Source organism: Eptesicus fuscus, chromosome 8 (assembly GCF_027574615.1).
Source record: "Eptesicus fuscus isolate TK198812 chromosome 8, DD_ASM_mEF_20220401, whole genome shotgun sequence".
NCBI lineage: Eukaryota > Metazoa > Chordata > Mammalia > Chiroptera > Vespertilionidae > Eptesicus > Eptesicus fuscus.
Genome location: NC_072480.1, coordinates 80,662,662 through 80,676,027, shown reverse-complemented (window position 1 = coordinate 80,676,027; position 13,366 = coordinate 80,662,662). Strand labels below are relative to the sequence as shown.

The following is a 13,366-nucleotide window of genomic DNA, read 5'->3' as shown; positions in this document are numbered from 1 at the left end:
TTTTCTTTATAAAAATACTGTTCTCATTCATTTGATTGCCTGCCTAAGCTGAAGACTGTCCAGTGTCTTTAAAATGAAGTTCATTTTTGGTTAATCTCCTCCCACCCACCTAACCCCTCTTCCATCTGAGATTCATCAATCTGTTCCATGCTTATGTGTCTCTGGATCTATTTTGTTCATCTGTTTATTTTGTTCATTAGATCATACGTATGAGTGAGATCATGTATATGCATGTATGTATAGCCCATGAACATATAGACAGTAGTGCGGTGAAGGCCTTAGGGGAGTGGGTTGCGGGTGCAAGGTGGAAAAGTTCAATGGGGGAAAAGAGGGACATTTGTGTTGTAGTAGTAAAGGTACATTAATAAAATAAATCTTTTCCTGCATCTGAAGAGCCAGCTCTTTGATATATTGGTCATGAATTTGTTTTAATAAACATTTATTAATAACCTATGTGCTGGACACTGGACTAGATACTAGTTAGAAAATGACACATGTCCCTTGTGCTCATGGAATTTGTAGACAAGTAAATATATCATGTAGTTTTATGTTTCCTTGGTTTGCTTATGCTTTTAGAAATGCCTTACTCTATTAAAATCCTACTAACTTGTAAGCTTTGACTCAGATGGGCTGTTCTCTTTGAAGTTTTCCTGACTGCTAAATTACAATGTGTCCTCATCTTAAATATCTATAAGAATTTGTTTATTTCATTTGTAGAACTTTTTTAAAAAAACAAACAATTATCCTTTTTAAAAATTGCATTTATTGGGGTGAAATTGGTCCACCAAATCATTCAGGTTTCAAGTGAACAACTCAACAAAACATGACATTTAGATTAGATGATAAGGGTATGGGTCTAATTTGTTTATCATCAGATCCTATAAAGTGCTTGCATGAATTGGTTATTTGACAGTAAGATATAAATCTGCACAGTGAATAAAAGGCCATTAGCAGCAATGAAAGATAATCAACAGCTTTATACTTTTTTACTTTAAATGTTAGTGTTAAAGTGTTACATTTTCCCTAGACATGTTGCCATATATTATGAACCATTTATTTTTAATTTTTTTTCATAGAAAGCAAATCTGAAGCATTTTTAAGAAATGCCTAATATATAATAATAATATAATTTTATTATATTTGTAGGAATCTTATATGTGGAAGATTAATTTGTACCTACCCTACTCTAACTCCTTACATTCAAAAAAATGTTGCTGTGCTTTACGCTTATGTACGAAATGTTATTTGTATAACTTTAGACTACAGTCTTCATGGCTCAGATATAGATCCACTGGTGGTCAATGACGGCTCTGAATGTGATTCTGAGAGAGTAAGTGATCTAAAATTTACTTTAAAAATTAAATTAAATTTATTGCTTTAACACATATTTTCAGTACCAAATTTTAAATTCATTTGTAGTGCTATATAACCTTAAGTATTTAGAGAAAGAGAAAATAAGCTTCAGCAAGGCTCCAGATTTAAAGAGGGAAATGGAACAGTTTGATCCTTTTTGAAATTTTAATGTTGTGAACAAGTAAACTACCAACTATTTTAGGACTGGAGTGGGAGGGGAGAGATTTTGGAAATACATTGTAGTTAAGTACTCTCTAGCATGGAAATTCACTTTTCTTCTTGTAAAAAGTAGTTTGTGGAAAGTAATAAAAGTAAAACTGTGTAATATGTGTCTCTTTGTGGCCCAGGAGATAAGATCACAAGTTAATTTTCAGACTGCATAGAATCAACTATTCACCTCTTACTTTTTGACATCTTGCTAGTTACATACCCAGTGTGAGATACTACAACTATATGTGAAGTGGGCATAATAATAGCTTTTACTCTGTGGGGTTAATGAGAAGATTAAATTAGATAACAGTGTAAAGTGATTAGCTCAATGTTCAGCACATTGTAAGAGTTACATACAGATTGGCTATTATTATTCATTGTTATTGTAAGTCATTATTTCCGAGGCTGACACAAATCTGGAGAAACATAGAGGGAATAAATTTACTGCAAAGTTTCATTTTATTCCTGACCAGATCTTTGCCGGGCTGCTGCTTCATGCCTATGAGTCACGAATGCCTCCTCAAAGGAGGGCTATGCCTGGAGCTTGGAAGATATATTTAGGCCATGGAGCCAAAACAAGTAAAAATAAAATAGGTCTCCATGCTTCTGCTTTTATTTTGTTCGTCAGTTTATTTTTTCCATTAGATTTCACATATAAGTGAGAGCATATGTTATTCGTCTTTCTTTGACTGGGTTATTTCACTTAGCATAATAATCTCCAGGTCCATCTATGCTGTTGTAAAAGGGAAGAATTCCTTCTTTTTTTACAGCTGCATAGTATTCTGTTATGTAAATGTACCACCTTTTTTTATCCACTCATATGCTGATGGGCACTTATTGAAAGTTCTAATAGGGTTGTGTGCCTTATAAAGCGGGGAGGGAATCCAGATTTTATCATTATACTTTTGCAGTCAGAAAATGAAAAATGGCCAGGGAGCCAAAACAGTGTTTTATATTATAGGATCCTTTTCAATGTGTCAGTGATCCCACTTCTAAGAATATAGCCTAAGAAGCCAGAAACACCAATCAGAAAGAATATATGCACCCCTATGTTCATAGCAGTGCAATTTATAATAGATAAGATTTGGAAACAGCCCAAGTGGCCATACCATGTGACCTCACTTATATGAGGAATCTGTGTGAACAAAATAGAAACAGAGATATGGATACATGACAGCTAACAGGGTGGGGCAAGAAGGGGGACTGGATGGAAGAAGGTAAAGGGATTAACCAAAGAACATATATGCATTACCCTTAGATTCAGACAACAGCATGGTGATGGCCAGACGGAAGGAGGGTGTGGGGGCTGGGTGGAGGTGGGGGAAGGGGTGAGAGGACGGGGAGAGCTATAATAGTGTCAACAATAAAAATAAGAATTAAAATGAGTGTCAACAATAAAAATAAGTTAAAAAAGAATTGAAATTTTATCATAATTCCCTTTGCAGAGTAGAGCTACAAAATGATTTGTGAAATTATTTTAAAAAAATAAAAATATGCTTCTAAAAGGAAAAATAAATCAAGAGATGATTTGATATTATTCAGTTGGCAATTTAGTAAGAATAGAATCTTTTCCATAACATGGATACTTTTTTTCAGTGATAATGTCTGAAAACAAATTTTACTAGGTAACCCTTAATGATACTGTAAGTCCTATATTATAAAACATTGTTGGTACATTTGTTACAGTTGAACCTACACTGACATATACTATCACCCAAAGTGTATAGTTTACATTGGAGTTACGTGAAAAATCTCACAATACTTAGACATTAAGCAACACATTCTGAAAGGAGGAATCTCAAGAAAAATTGAAAAATATTTTGAATTAATTGAAAATGAAACATAAAAATTTGTGGGGTACAGCAAACACAGTACTTAATGGATATTTGTTGCAGTGAATGGTTATGATCTTATGTTATAAAATTACTGATTAAAATGTGAAGATAGCTGAACTTCTCTGACATGGAAATTTTTTTCATTAGGTTTGTATAAATCGTGAATGTGTAGAATCGAGGTTTCTCAAGTTGCAGTCCCTTAATTGTTCAGCAAAATGCAGTGGACATGGAGTAAGTAAGCACATGATTGATACATGTTTCCCCAAATCACATTAATCTTGGACACTTTTCAGCATCGCTAATTAATTTATTCAACAATTATTGGGTTCCTACTACATGTTAGTGTTGGGTGGCAACCTCCTGCCAAGCTTCATGTGTATAACCTGAAACTGGCCCCCATATGTGGAAGGCAGGGGGAGACTGAAGAAAAAGGCAGACCATTCCAATTGGTAGGTGGCAAGTTTAATCACCAAGAAAACTTATAGGCTTGTCTTGGGCAGTCACAAGAGAAGTATTTTTCTGTATGAGCCCATCAGAATTTTAGAAGTTAATACAGAGGCCCTAACTGGATTCAGTTACATATCCCGGGGGCCTTATCTGGGTTTAGTTACATACCTAGTTCAGTTAGTCTCATCACCACGTTTCCTTATGATTTTTTGTCAGAAATGGTTGCCACCATGGAGCAAGCAGAAGGCTTGGCTCCGCTCCAGGCTACAAAGTTTCAATTGTAGAAGATAAATAAATCCCGCTTGTGTCACCAGGGGGTGTGGCCTGCCTGCAAACCACCACAGGCCCCTCACCCCAAGGGAACCCCCACCCTGATCCGGGACATCCTTCAGGGCAAACCAGCTGGCCCCCACCCGTGCACCAGGCCTCTATCCTATCTAATAAAAGAGTAATATGCAGATTGACCATCACTCCAACATACAAGATGGCTGCCCCCATGTGGTCAAAGATCCTGCCCCCATGTGGACACAAGATGGCCACCTCAAGATGGCCGGCAGGGGAGGAGAGTTGGGAGGGACCAGGCCTGCAGGGGAGGGCAGTTGTGGGTAATCAGGCCAACAGGGTAGGGCAGTTGGGAGGGACCAGGCCTGCAAGAGAGGGCAGTTGGGGGTGATCAAGGTTGCAGGGGAAGGAAGTTAGGGGCGACCAGGCCAGCAGAGGAGGGAAGTTGGGAGCGACCAGGCCTTCAGGGGAGGGCAGTTGGGAGGGACTCAGGCCTGCAGGGGAGAGCAGTTGGGGGGGGGGGACCAGGCCTGCAGGGGAGGGCAGTTAGGGGCAAACAGGCTGGCAGGGAAGCAGTGAGGCATCAATCAGGCTGGCAGGGGAGTGGATAGGAGGTGATCAGGCTGGCAGGCAGAAGCGGTTAGGGGCAATCAGGAAGGCAGGCAGGCGAGCAGTTAGGAGCCAGCAGTCCTGGATTGTGAGAGGGATGTCTGACTGCCCGTTTAGGCCTGATCCCAGTGGGCAGTTGGACATCCCTCGAGGGGTCCCAGATTAGAGAGGGTGCAGGCTGGGCTGAGGGACACCCCCCTGTGTACAAATTTCGTGTACCGGGCCTCTAGTCATTATATAATGACCTTTGTTTTATCCTTTTACTATTTTGGATTAAAGTCTATTTGTCTTATATAAGGACTAGAGGCCCGATGCATGAAATTCGTGCAAGGGGGTTGGCCCTCGCAGCCCCAGCTTTGTCTGGAAGGTCGTCCGGATGGTTGTTCTGCCGTTTGCTCTAATTAGCATATTAACTCTTTACTATATAGGTGGCCTAGTGCACTAATTTGTGCATGGGTGGGATCCAGCCATCCCAGCCCCAATTGGGGCAGATCGCGGCTGGGCCTGTCAGGAGGAGGAGATGGTGGGAGGTTGGTTGGCTGGCACACCCCGATTGAGGCCTGATCAGGGCCAGGCCAGCTGGTGGGAGAGCCCATGGGTGATTGGCTGGTGGACCCCACCACTGATTGGGGTTGAGGGCCAATTGGGGGCTAGTGGCCTGGGGGAGGGGCCATGGGTGGTTGGCCTGCTGGTCCTGCCCATGATTAGGGTTGGGGGGCCGATCTGGGGTGGGACTGGGCAGGGGCAGGGGCTGCAGGAGGTTGGCTGGCCGGCCCTGCCCTCTATTAGGGTGGGAAAGGCAATCAGGAGTGGGGCAGACCAGGGAGATGGGCTACAGGCCGATCAGGCTGGTGGGGGCGCATTGGGGGAGGGGCCTGCTGGGAGTGGGGCTGTAGGGGATTGGCCCCCTATTGGGGTGGGGTGCTACCAGGGGTGAGGCCAGATGGGGGAGGGGCTGTGGACCTATTGTGGTGGGGCAGGCTGATCAGGGACGGGGCTGGATGATTGGGGGTGGGCAGGGGTGTATGGGGGACATTTGGCTGGCTGGCCACACCTTGATTGGGATGGGAGAGTCTGATCAGGGGCAGTCTGGCCCAGGGACCGCAGGAGGTTGACCAGCGGGCCCCACCCCTTGATCAGGCCGGTACGCTGGCCACAGTGGGCGTCATAGTGACCAGTCATCAGTCGTTCCATTCATTGCAGTCACTGGCTTTTTATATATATACTAGAGGCCCAGTGCACAAAATTCGTGCATGGGAAGAGGGTCCCCTCAGCTGGGCCTGCACTCTCTCCAATCTGGAACCCCTCAGGACCTCTGGCTCCTAACTGCTCACCTGCCTGCCTGTCTGATCCCCCTAACTGCTCTCCCCTGATAGTCTCTGCCCTAACTGCTCTCCCCTGCTGGCTGATCCCCCTAACTGCTCCTCTCTGCCTGCCTGATCACCTCTAACCTCCTCTGCCTTGGGTCTGCCAACATAGCTTTGTTCGGAAGGACGTCCGGAAGATGATCAGTCTAATTAGCATATTACCCTTTTATTAGTATAGATGCCACCTTGTCCTAAAAATGCAGGTTGTTCCCAAGTTTTCCTATCGTGGAAGGGGATCCCGCAGTAGCATCCTGAGTTCTGACCAGGGCTTATGCACTTGTGCTTTATCTCAGCAGATGTGATTCTTAGAAGAAGACTCTCGGATGTACCTTGAACATTTCTTTTTTTTTTTTAAAAAAATATATATTTTATTGATTTTTTACAGAGAGGAAGGGAGAGGAATAGAGAGTTAGAAACATCGATCAGCTGCCTCCTGCACACACCCTACAGAGGATGTGCCCGCAACTAAGGTACATGCCCTTAACTGGAATTGAACCTGAGACCCTTCAGTCCGCAGGCTGACACTCTATCCACTGAGCCAAACCAGTTAGGGCATACCTTGAACATTTCTATTGAATTTGCCAAATCATCCTCCAAAAATGTTGAACTACTTTAAACTCCCACCAGCAACCATGCATGTGCCCTCCATCCCATATTGATGCCAATATCATTGACTTATCTCTAGAAGCTTCCCTCCCGTCAGCCGGAACTGCTTGGTACTTGAACCAACCTCAGTGTTCAGCTAGGGACTTGATTTCCTGAGATAGAATTATGGAGGAGGAAAAATAGTTTTCCTCTACCTTTCTGAGTTCTTAGTGGAGGCCCTTGTAATGAAAAACAGATGACCAAGAGACAAACAACAGTTCATTAACATGTGTACCTCGTGTATATGTGGGAGATCCCAGGGAAAAATGAGTAACTCCCCAAGGTGGCTTAGAATGCAGATTTAAATACCCTTTTCCTAGGGAAAGGGGACGGGAGATGTAGGCCTCTTAGTGGAGAGTAATTGATTTTTAGGAAAGATGAATGGGGGTGGGGGAAAAAGTTTGTAACAAAGTTTGGGTGTGATGTCGACTTCTACTCTGCTGTCCTGTGACAGGAGTCAGTCTTCTCTGCCTGATGACACTTCTCCAGTCAAGGGGACCTATGACATTTAAGCTCCTTTTGGGGGGTCCCATTTTAGGCAGATCAGGAGACTTCAGTGAAAGCCTCTGCATGCATTTGCTGTTTTTCAAGCATCCACAGCTCAAGATCATCAATATAACAACACAGCATATGTTGGGGTGGCATGTTATCTGACCTTCATAATAAACCCAACAGAAGCTTGTTTCCTCTCTTAGATGATTTGCCACAGTAACATTATTCCCTGGAGATGGTATTCTGACCAGACCTTCCTGGGAGTGGTCATAACATACCCTGTGCTTGTAGAAGGTGTGGGCCACATCACTAAATAAACCAGGGTCAATGTTCTCATCTTGTGGAAAGAGAGATAAAGTTATGATAGTTTATCTCCCTTTCCACAGGTTTCTTGCAGGTTTGTGTCTAAGCTGCCCGTCTCCCCCCCCCCCCCCACCTCCCCCAGCAACCCCAGTGCCTCCACCGCAGGGCTTGGGGCTGCTGGGTGCCAGGCCTGTGGGTTGTGTCTCTGATCTGGCCCCCAGCAGCTCCAGCATTGCCTGGCCGCTATGGGCGTCGCCAACTTTGTTGGGTTAATTTGCATACTCACTCCTGATTGGTAGTGCAGCGGAGTGATGGTCATTTGCATGTTTCTCTTTTATTAGTGTAGATAGATAGCTAGCCCATCTTTCTTTTAGTTTCTGCTTTCATGGAATATATTTTAATCTCTATATTGACCCTATGTGTGTTCTTAAAACTGAAGTCAATCCCTTGAAGGCAGAATTTAGTTAGGTCTTGCTTTTTAAAAAAAAAATATTTTTATTTCCGAGAGGAAGGGAGAGGGAGAGAGAGATAGAAACATGAGTGATGAGAGAGTATCACTGATTGACTGCCTCCTGCACATCTCCTATTGGGGATCAAGCCCTCAATCCAGACATGTGCCCTTGACCAAAATCAAACCCAGGACCCTTCGGTCCACAGGCCAATGGTCTATCCACTGAGCCAAACCTGCTAGGGCAGGTCTTATTTTTTTATGCAGTTACTTTATTCATCCACTCTGTGTTTTGATTGGTTAATTAATATCATTAATACTATTAACATGTAAGGACTAATGCCATGTCTTTAATTGCTTTCTGGCTGTTTTTTAGTTCCCTTGTTCTTTTCCCCCTTTCTTTCTGTCTACCTTTGTGAACTGATGATTTTCTGTGGTGGCATACTTTGATTCCCCTCTCTTTAACTCTTGTGAATCTACTATAGCTTTTTGTTTCCTGGTTACTACCATGAGTTTACATAAAACATCCTGTATAATAAAGCCTAATATGCAAATTGTCCCCTTGGTGGTTGACCAGGAGCTCGACTGCTCACTATGACATGCGCTGACTACCAGGGGGTGGTGTGGAACATGGTGGGCTTGGGAGATATGGCACTGTGGGATCAGGCCTAAATGGGCAGTTGGACATCCCTCGAGGGGTCCCAGATTGGAGAGGGTGCAGGCTGGGCTGAGGGACACCCCCCCCCCGTGCACGAATTTCATGCATCGGGCCTCTAGTGATATTATAGTTACAGATAATTATATGACTAGTGGCCTGGTGCATGAAATTCATACAAATTAAAAGGGAGTTAATTAGAGGAAATATTTTAATATCGCTGAAGTGTCAAGAGATGAAAGGAAATTAATAAAATGTATATGAAAATAATATATAAATCCTATCTAATAAAAATAATATGCAAATTAACCACTCTGCTATGCCCACAAGCCATGCCCACAAGCCAATAAGAAGTGGGTATGCAAATTGACCCAACCAAGATGGCTGCAGCCACAGAGAGAACAGGAGGGAGGCTTGGGTTTCTCTGGCGATGGAGGAAGCCAAGCTTTCTGCACACCCTGGCCGTCCAAGGCCTCCACTCAAGGCTACAAAGTTTCAATTATAGAAGATAAATAAATTCCAACAGAAATGGCTGTCACCATGGAGCGAGCAGAAAGCTTGGCTCCACTCCAGGCTACAAAGTTTCAATTGTAGAAGATAAATAAACCCCACATACCAGGGCCTCCACTTGGGTTGCCAGGGGACGTGGCTGGCCTGAAACCACCACAGGCCTCTCGCCCAGGCCTCCCCATGGCCCAAGGGAACCCTCCCCACCCTGATCCGGGACACCCTTCAGTGCAAACCAGCTGGCCCCCACCCATGCACCAGGCCTCTATCCTATCTAATAAAAGAGTAATATGCAGATTGACCATCACTCAAATACACAAGATGGCTGCCCCCATGTGGTCAAAGATCTTGCCCCCATGTGGACACAAGATGGCTACCACAAGATGGCCAGCAGGGGAGGGCAGTTGGGAGGGACCAGGCCTGCAAGGGAGGGCAGTTGGGGGTGATCAAGCCTGCAGGGGAGGGAAGTTAGGGATGACCAGGCTGGCAGAGGAGGGAAATTGGGGGCAAACAGGCTGGCAGGGAGACAGTTAGGCATTAATCAGGCTGGCAGGGGAGTGATTAGGGGGTGATCAGGCTGGTAGGCAGAAGCAGTTAGGGGCAATCAGGAAGGCAGGCAAGCGAGCAGTTGGGAGCCAGAAGTCCTGGATTGTGAGAGGGATGTCCGACTGCCCCTGTAGGCCTGATCCCACCAGGATTGGGTCTAAACATGCAGTCGGACATCCTTCGAGGGGTCCCAGATTGGAGAGGGTGCAGGCTGGGCTGAGGGACAGCCCTCCCCGCCCCCCCGTGCATGAATTTCGTGCACCGGGCATCTAGTTCATTAATAAACAATAATAAATGACATAACAACAATGAAGACATGATATAAACACAACAAAAATGTGATGTGAAAATAATAAAAACATGATATAAAAACAACAGTGATGCAAACAATGACTGATAAAGTGATTAAACTTATTCTGATATCTTCCTGTACACCACATTAAGAGTGAAAACACTTTCAGAGTGCTTGATGAATTTCCCTTGTGATGAAGTATTTCCAACTTTAACTGTAATATCTCATGCTCTTCGAACTCGAGAGAAAGCAACATATAACTGACCATGTGCGAAAATAGGTTCAGGTAGGAATATTCCTACTCTGTCTAGAGTTTGTCCTTGTGATTTATTAATAGTCATTGCAAATGCTGGCATCACGGGAAACTGTCATGGAATTAATTTAAATGGGAGGCCAGTGTCAGATGGGGACAAATCAATTCTTGGAATCAGAACAACCTCTTCCTCTGCAGATCCTGTTAATACTTCCGCTTTGATAATGTTAGGTTGAAATCTTTTGATAATAAATCTAGTACCATTACAAAGACCCATTTACTACTAAGATTTCTCAGTAGCATGATGATTGCACACACTTTCAATTTTAATTTACAATGGCATTCTCGAAAGAGTAATACTATTAAGAAATTTGCTGGGAAAATTTTCCTTTTCAGCATCATCTGTTGAATCAATGGAATCATCACTCAAATATGTGTGAAAATCTCCATCGAGTATATCCAAAATTTCTTCATTTAATTTTTGAATGTGCTCATTTTTTGGACAAAGAATTGCATGTTTAGATGTATTTTTAATATTATCTATAGATATACTATTTCCAAAGGTAGCTTCAATGATAGATCTATTATAAATCATTTCACAGGGGATTTCTTTTTTTTAATTTCTTTATTGATTAAGGTATTACATATGTGTCCTTATTCCCCCATTACCCCTCACCCCCCTGTTGTTTGTGTCCATTGATTAGGCTTATATGCATGCATATAAGTCCTTTGGTTGATATCTCCCCCTTATCCCCACCGTCCCCTACCTTCCCTGAGGTTTGACATTCTGATCGATGTTTCTCTGTCTCTGGATTGGTTTTTGTTCATCAGTTTATGTTGTTCATTATATTGCATAAATGACTGAGATCATGGGAAATTTATCTTTCTCTGCTTGGCTTATTTCACTTAGCATAATGCTCTCCAGCTCCATCCATGTTGTTGCAAATGGTAAGAACTCCTTTTTTACTGCAGCATAGTATTCCATTGTGTAGATGTACCACAATTTTTTAATCCACTCATCTGCTGATGGGCACTTATGCTGTTTCCAAATCTTAGCTATGGTGAATTGTGCTGCTATGAACACAGGGGTGCATATATCCTTTCTGATTGGTGTTTCTAGTTTCTTGGGATATATCCTAAAAGTGGGATCACTGGATAAAATGGGAGTTCCATTTTTAGTTTTTTGAGGAAACTCCATACTGTTCTCCACAGTGGCTGCACCAGTCTGCATTCCCACCAGCAGTGCACTAGGGTTCCTTTTTCTCCACATCCTCGCCAGCACTTGTCATTTGTTGATTTGTTGATGATAGCCATTCTGACAGGTATGAGATGGTACTTCATTGTCATTTTGATTTGCATCTCTTGGATGATTAGTGACTTTGAGCATGTTTTCATATGTCTCTTGGCCTTCCTTCTATCTTCTTTAGAAAAGTATCTATTTAGGTCAGTTTTCCATTTTTTGATTGGGTTGTTTATCTTCCTTTTGTTAAGTTGTATGAATTCCCTGTAAATGTTGGAGATTAAACCGTTATCGTTGATATCATTGGCAAATATGTTCTCCCATGCGGTGGGCTTTCTTGTTTTTTATTGATGGTTTCCGTTGATGTGCAAAAGCTTTTTATTTTGATAGTCCCATTTGTTTATTTTCTCTTTATTTTCCATTGCCCTAGGAGCAGTATCAGTGAAGAAATTGCTTTGGCATACGTCTGAGATTTTGCTGCCTATGGATTCCTCTAGTATTTTTATGGTTTCCCGTCTTATGTTTAAGTCCTTGATCTTTTTTTGTGTTTATTTTTGTGTATGGTGTAAGTTGGTGGTCTAGTTTCATTTTTTTGCATATATCTGTCCAATTTTCCCAACACCATTTATTGAAGAGACTGTCTTGACTCCATTGTATGTTCATGCATCCTTTGTCAAATATTAATTGAGCATAGTGGTTTGGGTCAACATCTGGATTCTCTATTCTGTTCCATTGATCTATATGTCTGTTCTTGTGCCAGTACCATGCTGTTTTGAGAACAGTGGCTTTGTAATACAGCTTGAAATCTGGTATTGAGATCCCTCCTACTTTATTCTTCTTTCTCAGGATTGCTGTGGCTATTCGGGGTCTTTTTTTTATTCCAGATGAATTTTTGGAGAGTTCTTTCAAGGTCTGTGAAATATTCTGTTGGTATTTTAATGGGGAGTGCATTGAATTTATAGATTGCTTTGGGTAGTATGGACATTTTGATGATGTTGATTCTACCAATCCATGAACACAATATGTTCTTCATCCATTCCTAAATGAAAACTGCTATCAAGTTTGCCATCTCCAAGTTTTACTAACCATTCACTATAAGCAGAATTCTCTGATCTCTTACTTATTTTAAGAGACAGCTTTCTGAAACATCCCCAAACATTACAGTACTTTAACCTCATTTGTACTATGGCTGCTGATCACATATCATGCAGTATAATACTGAGACACTGTTGAAAACCCCTCTGAGAACTTTCCTTCAAATGCAACATTCAGATTCATAATTTCTCTTAGTAATCTGTCTATGGCATTTATAGCATGACTGGATGCCATAGTGCATTCATCAGAAATGAAAAGTTTGGCCTTTTTAATGGTTTTAGCAACTTCACTGTTTATATCGAGCATAGAAATTGAAGTTTCATTTAATGGAATTGGTAATTTATATTGGGAATGAAAGGTTCTTCTACCAAGATATAAATTTGCAGCAATTTCTGTAGATGCTGTGGGTAAAATAGTACCACCACGACCTCTAATACAATGTATTAAAACTTTATAAAGATATGTTTTTCCCCTACCACCTGGACCATCCAAGAAAAAGCATTTGGGGAGTACAGTTTGATCTTCGGTGTCTGAAGTTAGAGTCTGAAAGGCAGCTTCACCTCAGCGCTGGGCGGGGATGCATTCAGGCAGCATTGATAGCGCTGGACAGGCCTGCACATGCCTCCGCTGGGGGCAGAAGTCCCCACCCCCATCCCCACCCAGCAGCTCCTGCCTGTTGACCAGTTGTGACTGGGACACCATTAGGACAAATTAGCATATTACCTCTTTATATATATATATTATATATATATATATATATATATATATATATATATATATAATGTAA

At 42.3% G+C, this 13,366-nt stretch overlaps 1 protein-coding gene across 2 annotated transcripts in view; it reads left to right on the top strand.

The window, feature by feature from the left end:
- Positions 1-13,366, top strand: part of LOC103290325 (disintegrin and metalloproteinase domain-containing protein 32) — a 105,261-nt gene that overhangs the window by 62,383 nt on the left and 29,512 nt on the right. For both annotated transcript variants that reach the window (XM_008146239.3, XM_054720032.1), the window contains exons 16-17: positions 1,147-1,330; positions 3,546-3,629. In XM_008146239.3, the coding sequence (XP_008144461.3) occupies positions 1,147-1,330; positions 3,546-3,629 (268 nt within the window). The remainder of the gene's footprint in view (positions 1-1,146; positions 1,331-3,545; positions 3,630-13,366) is intronic.